General features: G+C 51.7%; 1 protein-coding gene across 1 annotated transcript; it reads right to left on the reverse strand.

Moving 5' to 3' along the window:
- Positions 1-3,300: 3,300 nt before the first annotated feature.
- ETV3L (ETS variant transcription factor 3 like) lies at positions 3,301-19,413 on the reverse strand. Its single transcript, XM_027965238.3, has 6 exons — positions 19,137-19,413; positions 13,502-13,603; positions 13,179-13,416; positions 12,741-12,930; positions 12,187-12,307; positions 3,301-7,898 (listed from the first exon to the last, which is right to left on the reverse strand). The coding sequence occupies exons 1-6, from the start codon at positions 19,237-19,239 to the stop codon at positions 7,441-7,443; spliced, it is 1,212 nt and encodes a 403-aa protein (XP_027821039.2). The 5' UTR covers positions 19,240-19,413; the 3' UTR covers positions 3,301-7,440.
- Positions 19,414-20,709: the final 1,296 nt, after the last annotated feature.

The raw sequence follows: 20,709 nt of genomic DNA on the forward strand, positions 1-20,709 counted from the left end.
GGGAGCCACTGAAGGGTTTTGAGTCACATGATTAGACTGGCTTTTTAACAGAACATCCTGGCAGTATGGATTACGGACTGGAAAGAGACAAGCTTAGATTCCCTCAGAGGCCGGTGGGGGCCTAAACTAGGTCAGTGCAGCATTGTCTGGAAAAGAATAGATTTGAGAAATGTTTGGGAGGTGGAACTGGTAGGGTTTGGTAGCTGACGGGGGGTAGGAAGTGAGGAAGAAGAAAGCATGGCCTGACACTCTGTAATTTCTACTTGGGTGTAATTGGCTTTATTGTGGTATCATTAATTATTAATAAAGTTAGAAACTGAGAGTAAAAGGGATTGAGGAGCAGCACTGGATGATGAGACAAAGAATTCCATCTGGGGCACGATATGTGTGAGTTGCCTGTGGAACAGTCAGGCAGAGATGCTTGGTAGGCAGCTGGACCCATGAGCCTGAAGCTTGAGTCACAGGTTGGTGCTGGCTGTGGAGGTGTGGTGGTGGTGAAGACAAGGAGAGAAGACAACACTGAAACCATCTAGGAAGCATGTGTAGGATAAGCAGAGCTGTGGCTGGTGTTCCGGAGGACACTGGAGGTGAGGGTGCAGAGGGGAGCCCAGAAAGAAGTTTGAAAAGGAACAGTCTCAGGGATGGGCGAATTGCAATGGATGGATCTTAGCGACTAATGGAACAAAGGGTTGTCAACAATGTTGCATGCAGAAGAGAATGAATAAGATGAGGACCAAAGTGTGGTCACTAGGTTTAGTAATATGAAAGCCACAGAAAAATATGGCACTCGTTCCCTTCCTAAGCCCCAGCACAACCTTGGAATCCTTCTCAACTGTGTGTTTCCTCACAGTGGCCCCGGTCAATTACCTGGAGTTGGCACAAGAGCGGACACCTGCCTGACCTTCCTTGCTAGGTTGGGATTACATCACTGGGGAGACAATCCATTCCTAGGACTGGAAGAAAAGACCAGGGCAGGGGAGGGAAGCCCTAGGGGGAAGCGAAGTAGGCTGAGAGAAGGAGAGCAGGGAATAGGTACGAGGAGGTTTAGAATAGATGCTAAGAGCTGATGTGGGACCATCAAGAGATTTGTGCGGGCCTAGATGAGGTTGGACAGGGCAGCTTCACGGTAGCACCCTGCCCTGCAGTTGTGGGATTTTCTCCATCAGTCCATGGCAAGCTGGGGGTAGGAAAAGTGAATGGGGTCGATTACCAACACATAGGAGCTGATACCCAGAGTTTGTGGCTCCAAGTGACCCAGGATGACTTATTCTTGGTGACCTTTGAATCCTCAACTGAGAAACAGATGGGTTGGATGGATGCTCTGTCTGGCTTCATTTCTGATTTCCTGGCAATGTTCCGTGGTAATTGTGCTGTGTGGGTCTCACTCCATTTGGATGCAAAACCTCTGGCCCAGAAACCAAATCTCACCCACTGCTTGCTTTCCTCAGGCTGAACCCTCAGGTAATTACTGCTGAGCTCACTCAAATTTCCCCTGATGGGTTGCTGTGACTGGTCTGAGCTTCTGAAAGAGTTAAAACAAAGCAATGAAAAAATTAAAAAACAGTATTAATTAGTGATAGTATTAACATTTCAAATGGAATTAACATCTCCCAGCCAGGTGACCAGATAAATTACTTTTGTAGGTAATTATGATAAGCAATTAACACTAAATGAGATAAGTGATACCTTGCCTGGTTCCTGGAACATTTTCTTCCTCTCTTTCTTCAAAACCTGAAAAACTCTCTTTTTGGCTAACCCTATTTTCTACCTTCATCCTTTGCCAGCCATAATATGTAATGTAAACTATTTTTGGGCTTCCCAGATGGAGTTAGTGGTAAAGAACCTGCCTGACAAAGCAGCAGACATAAGAGACACAGGTTCCATCCCCAGGTCGGGAAGATCCCCCGGAGGAGGGCACGGCAACGCGCTCCAGTATTCTTGCCTGGAGAATCTCATGGACAGAGGAGCCTGGCGGGCCATGGTCCACAGGGTCACAAAGGGTCGGACACGACTGAAGTAACTTAGCACGAACACAAACTATTTTAAAAATATTGTATTAGTGAGGCTGCCTTTGTTCCCAGGTTTAAAGCAGGAGAGTCCAAGTTATAAATAGCATATGAACAGAAAAATGTTCAGTTTCCTCCACTTACTAAAAACATACCAAAGAAGACAGTAATGATGTAATGGTTTGCTCTTATTAATCAAAGTGGAGGAAGGCAGGGAGAGGTCCCAGGGTCTAGAAGAACTCAGCCTTTGCAGCTGACAGCATACACCAGCATTCGAGGCAGGATTATGGAGCCAGATGGCTTGGATTTGAACCTGGCTCTGCCACTTGCCGGAAAAATGGCCTTGAACAGGTTGTTTTACCTCGTTATGCCTTGGTGTCCTATAAAATGGGATGATAATAGTACTTACCTCCTAAAACTATTGTGGCTTTTGGAAGAACTGATGTATCTGAAGCTCTTATGACACAGTTGGCTCATAGTAAGCAGTGTGTAAACGTGACTTTTTAAAATGTTATAATCTTTCTTCAGAGGACAGTTGAGCAATATGTATTGAAATGTCATAATCCTTGACCCAGTTATTTCACTCCAGGGAATTAATCTCAAAGAACTAATTTAAGGGGGGGGGAGATTAAAACTATCGACAAAAGTTTTGAAACGATTTTACTTACAAAGCAAATAACGAGAAACAACCCAAAAAGTCACCTAAAGGGTAATGGTAAAATCGGCGTTGAGGCAGCATGATGGAACAGTCTGCCCTGGTTAAGACCTGTCGCTATTGTTGTTCGCTTGCTCAGTCATGGACATGGACAAGCACAGGCTTCCCTGCCCTTCACTGTCTCCCGGAGATCACTCAGACTTATTGCCACTGAGTCGATGATGCTGTCCAGCCATATCATCCTTTGTCACCCCCTTCTCCTGTCCTCAATCTTTCCCAGTCTCAGGTTAAGGTGGGTGACATTAATAACAAATGTATTTGTTCAGTTGCTAAAACTCGTCTGACTTTTTGTGACCCCGTGAACTGCAGCACGCCAGGCTTCCCTCTCCTTCGTTGTTTCCCTGAGTTTGCTCAAACTCATGTCCACTGAGTCAGTGATGCCATCAACCATCTCATCCTCTGTCGCCCCCTTCTCCTCTTGCCCTCAATCTTTCCCAAATGCATAGCATAGTGAAGTGTTTATGAAGTAATATTTGATGAAAAAAGCAATCACAGAATTATACATCTGTTTTGATCCCTTTATAAACAATCGACACATGTTGCCTGTGCTTTTGGAGATTAGAAAGGACTTCTCAAGAGTTACCTTTAGGTATTTTAATTAATTAATTAATTAAAGTGGAGATAAGTTTATTTAAAGAGATACACATTCCATAGGGAGAATGAAGTTCGTTTCAGAAAGTGAGAGCGGCCTACTTTCAGGTATTTTAAAGGAGGTTGAATACCAAACAAAATTTATGTTTACATTAGGTGTCGAGCATGTATACAGAAACCTTGCCTCTCAAGTGCTTGGTACTCGGTCACCTACCGTGACTGCCAAGCCCTGACGATACCACCCCACCCTCCTCTCCGGGGCCCGGTCGCCTACCTTCTGTGCCAGGCACTGACTTTGCCACACTGTCTGTGATCCTTCACAGAAAGAAGCGTCTTCAGTGCACCTCAGAACATGGCAGCGCCGTGTCTGGCATGTAGTGGGCATTTAAGAAACGTTTATTGAATTATACATACATGTGTTCATATGTGTGTGTATAAATGTATACGGTATTTGAATTTTTTTCTCCCGTGTTGGTCTTCATTAGTGGGGAGAAAAGGGAGAGGACAGGGATTATCCTCATTGCCAGCAATGATTCAGGGCAGCAAGCACTTTTTGTTTTTATGTCTTCGAGGCCTCTTCTATATGCTAATCAAGTGTTCTAGCGACGAAACATCTTCCCTTTAACAGTATGTGTTGCATCACCCTGAGAAAACCAGCCTTATGGGGACACGACATTAGCACACGTCAGGCAAGTAGAGGACAGCCCCAGACAATATGTAATCATGCGCCAGAATGCACACAGCAAGGAGCATGGCTGCTGCTGTGGCTTGCGAATCCCTGTGGCCCAGCGCTAGGGCTCAGCGCCCACGCTGCAGAGGTCTGCACTCGATCCCCAGTCAGGGAACCAAGGCCCACAAGCTGCGAGGCGCAGTGGAAAAAAGTTACGAAAGACTAATTTACAAAACAGAAATAGACTCAAGACATAGAAAACAAACTTATGGCTACCAAAGGGAAAAGGAGGGATAAATAAGGATTTTGAGATTAAAAGATACACACTACTATATAGAAAATGGATACCAAACAGGATGTATTATACAGCACAGGGAACTATAGTCAATATCTTATAATAATCTATAATGGAAAACAATATGAAAAAGGATTATACATATACATCTAAATTTGTAAACATTGTAAACAACATTATAAATCAACTATGTAAAAAAAATGTAAAAATCAACTGTAATTCAATTAGAAAAAATCACACAGAAATAACTTAAAAAACTTCCCTGTTAATATATACTATGCTCTTATTTCTAAGGAATTTTAAGGGCCTCAAGTCTCAAGCCAAGTGATTATGGTGAGATGGAAAGAACATTAACTGATAATTAGGAAATTTATATTCTAAATTTGGCTCCTCTATGTGTATGATTTTGAACAAGTCCCTTCTTCTCTCTGGGCCTATAAAATTAGAGGGTTGAACTGGATGATCTCAAAGGTCCCTTCTGGCTATTAGTGTCTGGTTCATGAAGTCTGGGAGTTCTGACACCCTGAAACCCTGCTGGAACCCAGGCATGCTTCTGTTGCTGCGTCTGGTGTGACGAGCCCAGGACCCTGGATCCGGGGCAGTTGGTGAGCTCACTTTGCTGCGTCTCAGCCCAGTTCCCACTCCTCCTAGAAGAAGGTTGAGTAGCTGCTTGGTGTTCTTCCCAGGGGAAGCCTAACAGCCCCAGAGGGCCAGAGGGTGTGATGTCTAGGGTTGATGGCTGCCGCAGACTGTACCAGAGGAATCGACAATCTACCCTCTGTTTTCCCATTAGATTTGTGGGTCCTTTAGTGAATAGTCCATAGCTTGCAATGGGATTTCTATCTTGCAACTCTCTTCCTCCCCTAAGAAGACTCCAAGGTGCTCGTCACCGCTTCACTTCAAACAGCGCTCCTGGCGGGCTTTACTCATTCAGCCTAGTCGGGAACTCTAAGCCCTTCTGATCGCGAACCTTGATTCTGGCCACCAGAGGGCGCTCCTGCAATGTGGACATCAATAGCTCTCGGCGTTGGTGGAGCCAGGGTCCCACCTTAGGACATCTGGACTTGCTGAAGCCATTCTTAAGTGATTCTCAAGCGGGTACGGTTTCTTCCCCTGAGGGGGACATTTCATCAGGTCTAGAAGAGGAGAGATGGGGAGAGTGCTACTGGTACCTAGAGGCCAGGAATGCGTAGGATAGCTCCTTACCAATGGAGAATTTTTGCCAAATGTCATTAGTGCTGAGGTTGAGAACCTCTGCTCAGCTTGAATCTGTTGTCTAAACGGCATAGTGCGCTGCCTGGAAATTTACGTCCTCTGAAGCTGAGCTTTCAGTTTCCTGGGTTCATTTCTTCCAAAAACAAACTTTAGAAAAGTGACCACAAAGCATTTTTCATTGTCTGAAACGCGGGGGTCATAGCAACAGCAAACCACTGAAGAGGAGGATGGGTCCGGCAGAAGGCACATGGGGGTCCCTATTTATGGGACCCTGTCCTTGAGACTGGCCTCTCGGAAGAGGACACTATCCCTATGACAGTGAGATCCATTTCCTTGTGTCGAAGTAGACAACATTAGCTCTTTGTCTCCCTCAACTGGGCAGGATGATGGGAAAGCCCCAGGCTGGGGGTTCATCCTTCCCGTAGCACTGGGGACGGGCCTGTGACTTTGGGAGCAAATGAGAAGCAGTTTTCACTGTAGCTCCTAGGATCTCCTGGGAGAGGCAGTCTGAGGTCCCCCTTTTTGGCATCTGGGGTAAGGGAGAGAGACTGAGATGAAGACACTCACAGATGCTTTCTCCCAGCCTCTATCCAGCTTGGAAGCCTGGGGGCTGGTTCCTTGATCACCTTAACCTTTCTGTGGGGTGAGGCCTTAGCCCCACTTTCTCTGGGTCTCTTCTTCCCCATTCTACCCATGAGAACGTGCATCTGCCACAAATAAGGCCTGAGGGGCAGTGAAAAGCAGAATGAACAGGGAGCTCCGAGAGAAGGATGCGCCCCTACTCTTTGGATGGGAAGCAGGGACAAACCAGGGACAAAAGGCACCCTTTGAGCCGGCTTAGTTTCTGCTCCCCATCGTGGGAAGGAGGTAGAGATAGATCCTAAGCCTGTAATTGGCAGCCTAGAGACAGCAGGGCAATATGGTTCTGTTGCCTTGGCTCCTGGAACGTTCTTTTCTGATGGCTTTTCCTTGGTTGAACAAAAGACCCCTCTCTCCTCTTCCCCCAGCGACCTGATGCTTCAATGGGGACCCCTGCCAATACCCTACTTCATCCCCAGCCCCTTAGAACTCTGCTTAGAAGTCCACGGCAGGGACCTGGGGGGTCACTCTGTGAAGACCTCTGCTCTGCTCTGAAGTTCCTTCCTTGAAGCTGGTTTCCACTGGTCTGGGGAGCATCTCCGGCTGCAGCCTCAGCCTTTCTCTCTGGGACATGATGGCAGCAGAGGGAGGGGACTGGCTGGCTCGGTGTCTACTAGGCCTCAGGACCCCTTCCAGACCCCCTCCTCCCACCTCTTCCCATCAGAAATCTTGGGTGGATCAGACGGCAGCAGGGGGTGGTCAGCCAAGAGGGCAGTTTTCCAAGGGCATTTTATTTGTGGTTTGCTGTGGAGTGTTACAGAGCTGAGGAGGCCCGTCCCTCCTGAGCCCACTTGCTTAGGTCTTGGAGAAAGAAGGGGACAGGAGCTCCCAAGATCACAGAAAGCAGAGGGGTGGGAGAGAAGCGCGTGGAGGCGCAGGAGAGAGATGGGACACCTTAGCCTGGGTGAGGGACAGTACCCCACAGAAGAAAGAAATTGCCCTGAGACTTGGGGAACAAGACAACTCCTGACCCCTCCCTAGCTTAGACTCTTAATTTCCCCTCTTGTGTGGGCAGGTATGGGGTCTTTCAAATGATGGGAACCTCTTTCTCATCTGCCCCCCCCAAAAAAAAAAATTGAGATTAAGAATGTCTCCTTAATGTGATCGGCAGTTTGGTGAGGGGTCACTCTGCCTCGGGTTTCCCATCCTCACATGTACTCCTTCCCTGCGATGCCCTTGTGCCCTTGGGTCCAGCTCCATCCCTTCAATCTCATGCCTTGCCAGGGGAAGGTGCGAAGCCAGAGGGAGGTAGACAAGAGGACAGAGGGAGTTTGGGGGACTCCCCCCAACTTCACATCTTCCTCCCCCATTAAGGAGGGTCCAGGGGCCACACTGCTTTGAAGCTCGCCAGACTGGGGGATGCGGGGCCTTCCTCTCCAGTGCTGGTTCCCTGCCTCTCTGAGGAGCCCTCCCTGGGAGCCAACGTGGTCTCAGGCTTTACCTCCAGCCCCTCGGGCCTCAGGGACCAGAGTCGGAGCCTCTCCTCAGCCCCCTGCGCCAGTCTGGCCAACAGTGGGAGCTCTGGAAAATGCTGGGCTGCTGGGGCACAAATGGGTCCCGGGAGCGGGGTGCCTGGTATGGAGGACCCTGGGAAGTGCAGCTCTGGGGCGACTGGGGGCAAGAAGGGTGCTGAGAGGCAGGGCCAGTTGGAGGGGACAGCGAATGGTAGGGGAGGGGTGAAGGAGGCAAAACTGGGCAGGTCGCTCAGGGGGCTCCCCAGATGGCAGCAAGGGCCAAGCTGGCAGGGGACCGGGGCAGAGCCAAGTCCTAGGGAGAGAGAAGGGGAGAGAGGGAGAGAGAAAGGGTCAGAGAGTGTCCACCGTTGGAGATGCCCCCTTTTATCGCCCACTTCGTATTTCTTTTTCCTCCTGCTTGAAACTTTCTCTCCCCACCCGAGCACTTTCCTTTTTTCTTTGCTTCACGTCTCATCATAGATGTCATTTCTCTGGGGAAGCCTCCATGCCTCCCCAGCCTGGGTGAAAGCCCCAGGACAACCCTCCCCCCTCCTTCCTGGTCCTCTCCTCCAGGGCCTGTTGTTCAGAATCAGGAGTCAATTGTGAGATTACTTAATATCTGTGTCCCCGGCACTGTGGAGGCAGGAACTGTGTCTGTTTTAGTTTGGATCCTGGGATCCAGCCCAGCCTGGCGTGTATTAAGTGCTCAATAAAAATGCATTGGATGAATGAATTGAGGATATTCTTTGCCATAATTCAGTGGATCCATTCTTCTCTCTCCTTATCCCTGTAGAAGAAGACTGTAGTTCTGTTCTGGTCTGGCAAAGAGCTGGCTGTGTGGCTCTGGGTTTGTCATTTAGATTCTCAGGCCTCAGTTTCTTCATCCATAAAACCTCCTCTCCCAGATAAGATCAAGCAGCGTCACGGGTACAAAGGGGCCTGCAGAGCTGTGAGGCCAATGGGTGGGGGGTGAACCCCGGCCTTCCTCTGCTCTGGCTGGCTCTGGCCCATAGCTCTCTTCCTCCAAGAAGCTCTCCCTCCTTCCATTCCTTCCAAATCTACCCCATTTCCCCAGGATCCTACAATAGGGGTTCCTAGCCTGGGATCTCTGGGAATGATTATATAGAAGTTCACACCACTTTCTGTAGCTCAAAAAACCTAACTCCAGAGCTTCCCTGGTGAATGATAAAGAATGTGCTTGCCAGTGCAAGAGGCATGAGTTCAGTCCCTGGTCTGGGAAGATCCCATATGCAGTGGAGCAATTAAGCCCGTGTGTGTGTGTGTGTGTGTGTGTGTGCATGCACAGGCACGTGTGTGTGCACACGTACACACTCAGTCATGTCTGATTCTCCAGGCCCCATGGACTGGAACCCTCCAGGCTCCTCTGTCCATGGAATTTTCCAGGCAAGAATACCAGAGTGGGTTGCCATTTCCTCCTCCAGGGGATCTTCCCAATCCAGGGATAGAACCTGGGTCTTTTTGTGTTGGCAGGTGAATTCTTTACCGCTGAGCCACCTGGGAAGCCCAACTAAGGCCATGCGCCACACTACTGAGCCTGTGCGTTAGAGCCCGGGAATCGCCGCTAAGCCCGTGTGCCGCAGCTACTGATGCCCGCACGCCCCGGAGCCGGTGCTCGGCAGCGAGAGAAGCCTGTGTGCACAGCTAGAGAGAAAGCCCCGCTCACCACAACTAGAGGAGAGCCTGCACAGCCAAACAAATACAATTATTGAAAACAACTCCCCAAACAAAACCTAAGTCCAGTTCCACGTTTTTTCTTAGCAAGGTCAAGTGTGAAGTCAAGGTGGTAACACCAGCAGGGCTATAGCTGGTAAAAACTGGAAAAAAAAAACCATTTAGTTATTACTTAAGTCATCCAATTTATTTGGTAAGAACAAATTTCTGACACTGGATCTGTAAAAGGGGAAAACAGTTAAGATAAGCTTTCATGAGGCAGAGCATGGACACCCCTGCCAGCCTGGGTGTCTGTCATAGTCGCCCAGTTGTGTTTGACTCTATGTGATCCCATGGACTGTAGCCCTCCAGGCTCCTCTGCCCATGAAATTCTCCAGGCAAGAATATTGGAGTGGGTTGCCATTTCCTCCTCCAGGGGATCATCCCAACCCAGGGATTGAACCCAGGTCTCCTGCATTGTAGGAGGATTCTTTACCATCTGAGCCACCAGGGAAGCAAAAGGTCATACATGTATGGAATGTAGCCTACATGGACTGTAGAATGCCAGGCTCCTCTGTCCATGGAATTCTCCAGGCCAGAGTACCAGAGTGGGTAGCCAGTCCCTTCTCCAGGGGATCTTCCCCAGGGATTGAACCCAGGTCTCCTGCATTGCAGGTGGATTCTTGACCACCTGAGCCATCAGGGAAACCCAGCATGTACCTTCTCCTGAATCACTGTCCTTTCCTTGGATTCTTAGGTGAAGTGGGGACTGTTGTTTTCCCCCAGGAAGGCTGTATCCCTTGGGGGTTCCGAGGACAGCGTCTCCCTCAGAGCCCCACAGCTGAGCAGGCGAGTGGAGGGGATGGTTGTAAGAGCCTTCCTCCCCTTCCCCTCCCGTTCCTAGCTCTAGCCCTGTGGCTTCCTGCTGCTGGCTCAGTAGTCCTGGCCTCTCGGCTGCCCAGAAGCAGTTCTGAGTGAAGGCAGAGTGAGGGGTTGGCACCGCCTTCTGGAATCCCAGTTCAGAAGTGGGCCGTGTGGGTGCTGCTGGCCTTCTGGTGACCCAACCTGCTGAGCATGCCTCAGGGCCCCAGCACAGGTAGGGCCTGTACCCACAGAGGGCAGGGAGGCGCAAAACAACTCCAAGCTGGGGCTCACCAGGGAATACTTTTTTTTTCCCCTGATAGTTTCTCAAAGAGAGAAGCTCTGTGCCCAGGGCATTCCCAGAACTAGGAAGGGGTGGGTGAGAGTGGAGGAACAGGGAGGAGTTCAGGTGCTGTCTCGCTCTAGGCTGCCTGACTTGCTGCCCTTCGAGTCCTGGCAGGCCTTGGGCCGCCCCACGCCCACAGCCTCGGCTGCGCTCGTGAGGGCCTGGAGCCAGGTGCTCTGCGTTCTCTGGGAGGTGGGACCTCTGGACTCCCAGCTGCACTGGAGTGGGGCTAAGGCCAAGGGTCTTTGTTCCACAAAATTGCCAGAAGTGGAGGGACATGTCATGGGCCTCTGCAGAAGAGCCTATGGTTGGCCAAGGATCTCTGTGATCTTTTTCACAAAAAATCTGATTTTGCTGCTTCCCAGGTTACAGCCCTGGAAGAGGTGGCCCCTGCCTGCATTTTTACCATGTCCCCCTCAATCGCCATGTGCTGCCACACTGGTGAGCTCCCAGTGCCTCTTTCCTGCCCCAGGACCTTTGCACACCTTGTGCTCTCTGCTTGCCATATGCTTGCCTCTCTCCCCACTAAGCTGGCACTGGTTTACATTCTGGGAATCAGCTCAAATGTCACTTTGTCAAGGAAGTCTTCCTGGCTGCTCTCTGCACGCTGAACTTCTCTGTAGCATTTGGTACAGATACCAATACTTGTCAGTTTGCTGGATTATTAACTGAATATCCCTCTTGCCTACAAGCTTTATAAAGGCAGTCTTGCTCACACTGGCACCCCAAGCCCTAGGACAGGGCCTGGCACATTCAGTAGGAGCTCATGAGCTATCTGTTGAAAGAAGTAGTGAGTGGATGAATGAGTGAACTTTATCTTCCCAATTTCTCTTCAGCTGGGCCTCCTTCTGCACCCAGGCCCTTGCCTTGGTTCCGGCTCCATCACCAGCTACCTAGATCTTCAAAAGCCTCCAGCACCAGTTGCAGGCGTCCTACATTCCCAACTCTACATACAGCCCAAGTTGTCTTTGTAAAATGGACATCTGGACGCGTTTCTCCCTCTGGGTTCCTTTTGCTTTCAGGATTAAGTCCAAGCCCTTCAGCATGGCTTCTGAGGCTCTCTGGGACTAAACACCCGTTTCCCTTGCCAGCATCATCTTGCCAGCTGTGTCTCTCCTCTTCCTCCTCATCCCTGCTCCCGTCACCTGCCTCACTGTGACCATGTAAGCTACGAGCAGATCTTCAAATTTGACTACACTTATTTGCAGCTTTTTCCTTTATAAATGCTGTTCCCTCTGCCTGGACATCTTTCTCCATCTTCTTCACCTGCTCCGGTGTAGCCTCCTCCAGGAAGCCCCAACTCCTCTGCATTCCAGTAGCACCTTGCGCTTCCCTGAGTCCCAGTACTGGTCACTGACCACCCTCCTATTTCTGCTCCTCCCTGGTCTCTGAGCATCCTGAGGGCCGTCTTTCACACGTGGACCCCTACACCTAGTAAATAGCTGCTGCTCTTGCTAAGTCGCTTCAGTCGTGTCCGACTCTGTGTGACCCCATAGATGGCAGCCCAGCAGGCTTGCCTGTCCATGGGATTCTCCAGGCAAGAGTACTGGAGTGGGTTGCCATTGCCTTCTCCGAGTAAATAGCTGGTGTGCATCAAACGTTTGTTGATTGTATGCACGATGTGTCCCCAGACTCCTGCCCGCTCTTCCATGTACTCAATATGAAGGGTTCTTCCCTCCTCTGTTCAAGATTCCCTGGGCCCTCTCCAGGCGCGAGCACTCACGGTGGGCACTGCTGCTGCTCCCCTTCTTGTTTCCAGAGGCCTCTGGTGGCCCTTGAGGGGTCCTCTGTCCAGCCAGCTGCTCCGCTGTGGCCCGATGGGTGAACAGCATGCTGTGTAGGAGCTGGGGAGTGAGGAGAGGCAGGCACGGGGGTGGAATGGGCCCTCCTTGGTATATATTCCACAGTACACATTGTTTAACAACCAGTCATTAAAATAATGAAATAGCCTCATAATGGTTCTTAAGTCAGCACTGCCCACATGTCCCGCACCCTCTCTGGAGACCCCACCCCCTTCCCCGTGGCCCACCGTTAAAGGGGTCGTGCCTGGTGCAGAAGGAGTTGCCCTCTCTCGCAGGCTATAGTCGGGACAGTTAAAAATGGAGGGGTGAATCGGAGTGTCCCTTCCGCCCCTGGGACACTTGGGGACTAGGATGCAGGGGGAGAAGAACACTGAAAGCTGATGGGCCCCCAAGGCAGAGAGGAGGGTGGGAGCATTCTGGATGGAGAGGCAGGGCCTGGCGGAGCTCTGGGGATGGGCCCGGCTTTCGTGCCTACCTCACTCTGCACACCCATGGGGAGCAGCGCTGGCTGAAGTAGAGCAGGGGCCCCCAGCAGCAAGCAGGGGGACGGGGCTGCCCGGATCTCCCACAGAGGGTAGTTGACGACGATGAGCTTGCTGAAGTTGAACTTGTAAGTGAACCTTTTGCCTTTGGTCTTGTGCAGGATCCTCTTATTGTAGTAATATCTGGAGATCCCAAGGATGAGAGCAGGAGGTTGGCAGGGAGGATGCATTCAAGAGACCCAGCCACATCCCCGCTCCCCAGGTTGGCGAGATGGACCCCTAGCTGTTCTTGGATAACTGCTAGCCATCCTGTCACACTCCAGAGCGGTTCCCAAGCCTCGGAGGGGCGGGAATTGGACAGGGGTGCCAGAAACCACAGCCTTTTTATCTGAACTCTTTCCCCCCTGGTCGCTGCGGCGGCCTCCTCTCACCTGAGGGCCCGGCTCAGCTTGTCGTAGTTCATCTGCGGTTTGCACTTCCTGCGGCCCCAGAGGCGGGCCACCTCGTCCGGGTCCTTGATGACGAATTCCCCGCACTCTCCCTGCTGCCAGGCGATGACATGGCGGAACTCCTCCTTCTGCAGCAGCTCCAGGATGAAGTGCCACAGCTGGATCTGCCGGGAGCCCGGGGACGACTCGGCTTTGTAGGCCCAGTCAGGGAAGGCCAGGCCTGGGGTGGAGAGGGGAGTCAGCGCCGCCCACCACTCCCCGAGGCCTCCTCTGGGGCGCCGCTGGGACCCCTGGCAGAGGCTCACCTGGGATCCAGGCGCTACCAGCCGCGGAGATGGCAGGGAGGCCCTTGGCCAAGCAGCTGCAGTGCATGGTCCACTCCCAGGGAGCGAGGGCTGCATCTGGGCCTTGGGGGGAGATAGTCCTCTTAGCAGGAAGGGAAAGAAGAAGGCAGGGGAGAAGGAAGTGAAAGAGGAGGGAAAGAGAGAAGAGCGGGGAGACTGGGGAAGGGGAGCGGTGGGGTCTGAGCAGGACACTCCCCCACAGCCAGGCTGGGCCAAACTCCCCTGGGGACCTCCTCACTGGCCAGGGGCTGACCCAGGACTCAGGGTTTGAGGCTGAGCCGCTTAAACAGATGGAGAGGAACGCAAAGGGTCCTAGATCTTGCCCTCTAGATCCTCCCCTGCTGGGGGATTTAGACAGAGAATGAGACCTCTTCTCAGGGCTTAACAGGATTGAGGTTTTTCCCAAGAGAAGACAAGCTAAAATGTAATTAATCGTTGGCTCTTTCTAAACCTTGAAGGGAAGGAGGTGGCAGGTTGACAGACCCACACCTTTCTAATGCTTAGAACAAGTCTGTATTTGAGAAGAGGTGGGATTGTTGTGTGTTTTCTCACTGAGAAGTCTCGCCTAGCAGAGTACCTGACTGTTCATGGATGTTCAAGAAATGATTCTTGGTAGAATCACGGAATGGTGATGAATGTATCAAGGATGTCACTCTGGTTTCCCCTTCGGCTTCCCCTTCAGAGTGTCAGCTCCCTGTGGTCAGGAACCCCGGGTGCCTTTTTCACTGCTGGCTCCCCAGGATCCCCACTGCCTAACCCAGGGTCTTGTACTCACAGAAGGTCTCTAAATATTTGTTGAATTAATGGATTATGGACAAGGGAGAAGGAATCTTGCTGGTTCCCAGTTTAGCTTGGGGTGGGATAGGGGCAGCTGGTGAGATGGGGGAAGACTGGGGGACCAGCTCTAGCGAGATAAACTTGCCTGTTGCAGGTGAGGGGAGTTGTCTTTGTTCCAAAGCCTTCTGGATGGGACTGAGGATGGTGCGAAAGGCTGGCACCATCCAGAGCGATGGTCACTAGTGCAGGAGGAGCCAGCAGCCCAGAGGACGAGGAGAGATGGGAGGGGCATGGGTTTGGCAGAACGAGAGGCCTGCTTCAGGCTGGGCCAGATACAGTGGGGTTACCTGACTATTTCGACAACTCACTCACCAACAGGGGACCGGCTCACACCACCTGGGCTCTGACTTTCCATCTCCACTGCAGTTGGCATGAGGCAAGCTCTGTTCTCAACTAGAACTTCCTAGGCCGTCAGGTCTGGGGCAAGTGAGAGCTTATCTGGAGTAGCCTCCTCACTTGCCAGATGAGGCTCAGAGAGGGCAAGTGACTTGCTATACCATGGGTGGCCGCCCCCACCGCCCCCCACTCCTATTCCACAGCACTTTCTCCTGTACTCTGCTGCCTTAAGACTTAAATCGTCTGTAAAAGTGCTTCTCAAACTCTAACGTGCATAAGGGTCACCTGGGGATCTCTTTAAAATGCAGATTCTAATTCAGTGGGACTTGGTGGAACTTGAGATTCTGCATTGCTAACAAGCTCCTAGGTGATCCCAGTGCTGCCGGTCTGTGGGTTGTACTGTGAGTAGCAAGAACCCATGGGAAACAGCATCAAGGGGCTGTGGGAGGAATTCCGACAACAAGGCCGTACTGCATAGCACAGGGAACTATTCAACACCCCGTGATAACCCATAATGAAAAAGAATATGAAGAGGGATGTGTAGATATGTATAACTGAATCACTTTGCTGTACAGCAGAAATGAACACACCTTTGTTAACCAATTATGATGGTGGTGGTTTAGGTGCTAATTCGTGCCCAACTCTTGTGATCCCAGGGACTGTAGCTGCCAGGTTCTTCTCTCTGTCCATGGGATTCTCCAGGCAAGAATACTGGAGTGGGTTGCCATTTCCTTCTCCAGGGGATCTTCCCGACCCACGGACGGAACCCGCGTCTCTTAGGTCTCCTGCACTGTAGGAGGGTTCTTTACCACTAGCGCCACCTGGGAAGCAACGCATTGGGAAGTTCCTCTTTTGTCTAACCTCCAGCTGCTTGGGGATCTCTCCTACCTCACCTCAGGAGAATGGATTGGATAATAGGGGGCGCAGAGGTGGCAGATACCCAAGGAGGAGTGTTCCTTGGAGGAAGTAGATATAATTCCTAGGGCTGCCGTGCCTGCTGGATCTGATAAAGTTTCCTGGTCTGGAGGGTTTGAGATCTCAGGTTTAGGATCTGGCAAGAAGGGAACAATAAACCCACTGGAGAGCAGGCACTCAGGACGCCCTGCACTGTGGGGAGGAATTGACACTTCTGAACCTCACAGGAAGTATCAGCTGAGATGGAACTCAGAGGTGCTGAGTGACTTCTCTAGGGTCACACACACAGCTCTTAAGTGAAAGAGTGGAAAGCAAGACCTTAATTCAGCATTTATAATATTCAGCCACCTAGGTAGCTACCCTAGAGGCTACCCACAGCCTCCCTCCTGCTCCTTCAAAGAAAAAAATTAAAAATACTAAGTCCTGTTAGGTCAAACCCTGGGTTTCCTAAATGCCTCAGCCTCCTCCTTGGCGTCTCCCATGTTTGTGAGGGTCCCTCCTGGGTCCTCATGTGTCTGAGGAGCTTGCTGGCTCTGGGTGTGGAAATCCTCACTGCTGCTGAGTGCTGCCAAGTGTCTTCTCTCTAGTCCACGCTTTTCTGCGGGAGTCCCTGAGCTGGCCACGGGGAACCCTCAGAGAGGAGCAGGTTTTTTTTACCTTCACATCCAAGAATTGCTCTGGCTGTTTAACCTTAATTCCTCATACTTCTTTTTTTTTTTTTTTTTTTTAATTTTGTTTAAATTGGAGCATAATTGCTTTACCTTATTGTGCTGGTTTCTGCCATATATCAGAGTGAATCAGCCACAGAGACACACAGATCTCCTCCCTCCAGAACCTCCCTCCCATCTCCCTCCTCATTTCACCGCTCTAGGTAGTCACGGAACGTTGGGCTGAGCTCCCTGTCACACAGCAAATTCCCACTAGCTGTCCATTTTATACACGGAAACGCCTGTTTCACACTTTACACATGCTAGTCTCTCAGGCCACCCCACCCTCTCCTTCTTCCACTGTGTCCACAGGTCTGTTTATGTCTGCTCTCCACTGCTGCCCTGCAAATAGTTTCATCAGTAAGTACCATCTTTCTAGACCCCATACACATGCGTTAATAGACCATATTTCTCTTTCTGACTTTTTTCACTCTGTTTAATAGGCTCTAGGTTCATCCAGCTCATTAGGACTGATTTTAACCCACATTCTGGTGGCAATGCTCCCCAAGGCTGGGGGGAGGTGTTCCTACTCTTCCTATTCCCCCCATCTCCCAGCTCCCTCCCTCTTGTCCTGTGGGCTGGGGATTGAGGTGGGGGCAGCTCTAACAGGCCTTGCACAGCCCCTCCCGCCCCTACTACAGGATCAGTGCAATGGCCTGAGAGGATGAGTACTGAGAACCATAAATCACAAAGGATTATAACCCAATCTTGAATGATCAGAGAGCCTGCTCTTAAGGGCTTTGTATTTCCTGATGGGTTATAGTAGCAAGCAATTATTATTGTTGTCATTACCATTATTCTAATTATTAATAATATGATTAATCCCCTTGACCAATGGCAAGGGCCCATTGCAACACATATAGGTTTTAGGTCATTATTTAAGACAAGCAACAGAGATAACAATGATAAAATAGACAGTAACTCTTAGCCAGTGGTTGGAGCCAAATGAAATGTCCCGAGCAGATTTTACCTTTTCAAGGGTTTAGTTAATATGAATTGGGCCCCTATCATGCACCTAGCATTGGGCTTGACAATTTTTTCCCTTATGTTAGTTACTTCATTGAATCTTCACAATGATCCTTTGTGATGGGTATCATTATCTTCATTTTGCAAGCTGAGGAAATTGAGGTTCAAAAGATTAGGAGACTTGCATAAGATCCCAGGGCAAGTGGTGGAGCCAGATGGAAACAGGTCTGTCTCACTCCAGGCTCCCAGCTGTAACCAATCAGGGCAGAAAACTTGGGAGCAGGGGTGAGGCGGGCAGGAGGCCCTGGGGTCCTGAAAGAAGCACTCCCATTAAACCTAAGGAGTGGGCTCTTTGCCTGAAAGATGTTCAGTGGGAACCCCAGAAAGCCAGAGGACATCAGGCGGGCAGAGTGGAATACAGAGAGAGTGAGAAACACAGGAACACACCCAGAATTGAAAAACCCTCAGAGTTCAAGACCAAGGTTGCCTCCATGCAAAGTAGGAAATTTATGCCTCAAAGACACTTTGTTGTTGGCCCTTCTAAGGGGCTAAAGTGGATTGTCCCCATAATCTGATTGTTTGGACACAACCAAGTCTTCTCAGTGACTGCTTGATTGATGCAGTGGGAAGACAGACTGTTTGTAAATTCAAAGGCAGCTGAAAGAGAGGGCAAGTGAGCCAGCCAGGAAGAGAGTGAATCAGAGACAAATAGCATTGTGGAAATTGGATGCTGTGGACACAGGTGAGGTCCAGATACCACCCCAGGAGAGACAGAAAGATCAGAGTGGAGAAACCAGCCCAGAGGGGCAACCAGGAAAATACAGGCTGGTGGGCTGGGGGTGGGGAGGGTAGTAGTTTCTGCTGGTGAGCACTGAGCAAATGGTATACCACCCCTCCCTGCCCTCCACCAAATCCCCAATCTGATTAGAAGCCTCTAGTCTCTCCCCTGGATCTCAGCCCCAAGTGGGGAGTGTTAGTCCTGAGACCTTCCTTAATGCTATTAGTGAAAGCAGCTTAGGTGGGTGAGGAAGACCAGCTGGGGGCCTGGGAAGGGCAAAGCCAACACCTTATTCCTTGGGGAGTTTGGGGGAGGAGCTGGGATAGATGTCCTTCTTCACCAAGGACATCTTGTCCCTTCTGTCAGACCTAGAGACTCTAGGGCAGAGGACCCCTTCTGGATGCTTCCTGGCTGGGAATCTAGCCAGCTGAACCCTGGCTCCCTCCTGAAGGTCATCAGCCCACACCCGTGAGAGATACCACCTTCTCTGCCACTGCTCCTGCCAGGCTCATCCGACTTCTGAACCCTCCCTTCCTCCTCCATCTCCAGCTCCCTCTCACCCTGCCCTTGACTTCTCCTGAACCCTCCCTTCCTCCTCCCAGCCCTGAGCTCCATCTCCAGGCTCCCTCTCACCCTGCCCCTGACTTCTCCTGAACCCTCCTTTCCTCCTCCCAGCCCTGAGCTCCATCTCCAGGCTCCCTCTCACCCTGCCCCTGACTTCTCCTGAACCCTCCCTTCCTCCTCCCAGCCCTGAGCTCCATCTCCAGGCTCCCTCTCACCCTGCCCCTGACTTCTGCTGAACCCTCCCTTCCTCCTCCCAGCCCTGAGCTCCATCTCCAGGCTCCCTCTCACCCTGCCCCTGACTTCTCCTGAACCCTCCCTTCCTCCTCCCAGCCCTGAGCTCCATCTCCAGGCTCCCTCTCACCCTGCCCCTGACTTCTGCTGAACCCTCCCTTCCTCCTCCCAGCCCTGAGCTCCATCTCCAGGCTCCCTCTTGCCCTGCTCTTGTCTCAGTCTCCCTGCCCCACCCCCACGCCCAGGGGTCTCAGGTCCTTACCTCCTCTTCCCTTCAGCCCCTCCAGCCCCTTGCAGACTGTCTCTGACTTTTGCCTCCATAGTCCCTGGGGGCCGTGGGATTTAAAAGGTTTGTGTAACTCCATGGAGTAGAAACCCAAACCCTGACACCCCCATGCTCCACCCCCAGACCTGGCAAGAAGGGCAGTTAAAAGTCGTGGGGGAAGTCCCAGACCCCGTAAGGACCCATGGGTTGGGGGAGGTGGATTAGGGTGTCAGGAGACCAGCTTCCAGCCCCACGCCCGCCCCTGCCTTGGTCTGGCCCCTCCAAGTCTCTGTTTCGCTTTGTTTGACCTTTAATTTTCAACTGTTTCCTCCTTCCTTGCAGTTTCTCTCCTCTCCCCGCTGCTCCTCCTTCCTCCTTTCCGCTTCCAGTCTGCCAAGCCTTCTCTCGCCTTACTTCCCCAGCTCCATCATTTTCTCTCTCTGTTGTCCATCCTCTTCTGTTTCAGTTTCCCTTGGTTTCTCTCCTGTCCTTACATCTTACGTCTACAAATCATACTGTCTACAAACCAAGCGGTCTGTCTGTCTTGCCTCCGCTGAGCCTGTTTTCCTTCTTGCGCGTGCCTCCCCACCCCTCACTCAGCCTGCCCTGTCTCCGTCCCTGCCTCTCCTTATTGTTTCTTTTCTCTTACCTCTTTGTCTTTCTCCTGCCCTCCTGTCTCTCACCTGTGCTTCAGAGCTGGAAATCAAACCCAGGCCCCCAGCTTCCTGACCTGACTTCTACAGCCCCTTCCCTCCTTTCGTCCCCCCACCAGCCCTCCAGCGGCCCCTTGCCCTCTCCCCCAGCACAAACTCAGTGCCAGCTCCTTTCATCTCATTCCCATCAGCGGGGCCTCTGGGGATCTCCCTGCCTGGACACCCCCTGATCCTTCCCTCCATCCCCCCCGCCAGGGGACAAGAAATCCCCTCCAGCAGGCGCTGCTGAGGTGGCTGAGGAGCCAGGCAAGCCGGAGGAAGTGAAAGCTCCCAGCCAAGTGCTGAGCTGGGATGAGCTGGCAGACCTTCCTGGGGCTGAGTAACAGGGACCAGGAATGCAGCTGTGGGCAGAGGGCCTCTGGGGCGCTCTCCTCAGCTGGGGGCCTCTGAGGCCTCTGACTCAGTCCCCAGCCCTTTGTGCCTTGTTGCTTCCAGCCTCTACCTCAGCCCTTGTCCTCATCCCCAGTCTTACCGCTAGCCCTAACTCCAACTTCCACTAACCCCAGCTTACGGCCCCATCCATGTGCCCTGGACCCTCTCCCCATGGGGCCCCACTGCCCTTGAGCAGGGCCAGAAAGGGGCTGGAGATGGAGTGACCGGCACCACTCTCTTCCCAGCCTCCTCTGGTCAGTTGGGAAGGTGCTGGGAGTCACGGGGCCTCTCTCTGCCGGAGGAACATCACCTTGAGTGCCTCTTCCGCCTCACACAGCCCGCCTCTGTCCCCACCATCACAGGGGTGCTCTTGCCAAGGGGCTCCCAAGCTCTTGGGTTTCAGGCTTCTTGGATCTTGTTCTCTGGGAGGGAGCCAGGAGTCTGAGGACGCGAGGGAAGAAGATGGACGGGGCAGAATCCCATCA

This window comes from Ovis aries, chromosome 1 (assembly GCF_016772045.2).
Source record: "Ovis aries strain OAR_USU_Benz2616 breed Rambouillet chromosome 1, ARS-UI_Ramb_v3.0, whole genome shotgun sequence".
Classification (NCBI taxonomy): domain Eukaryota; kingdom Metazoa; phylum Chordata; class Mammalia; order Artiodactyla; family Bovidae; genus Ovis; species Ovis aries.

What these genes read in the sequence shown, in the direction of transcription:
- ETV3L (XM_027965238.3), bottom strand. Translation starts at nt 19,239, where the DNA reads ATGGAGTTACACAAACCTTTTAAATCCCACGGCCCCCAGGGACTATGG. An exon ending in TGGTAGCGCCTGGATCCCAG is followed by an intron (nt 13,417 to 13,501) that starts GTGAGCCTCTGC and finishes TCTCCACCCCAG; the next exon opens with GCCTGGCCTTCCCTGACTGG. An exon ending in GAGCAGCAGCAGTGCCCACC is followed by an intron (nt 7,899 to 12,186) that starts GTGAGTGCTCGC and finishes CTCTCTCCCTAG; the next exon opens with GACTTGGCTCTGCCCCGGTC.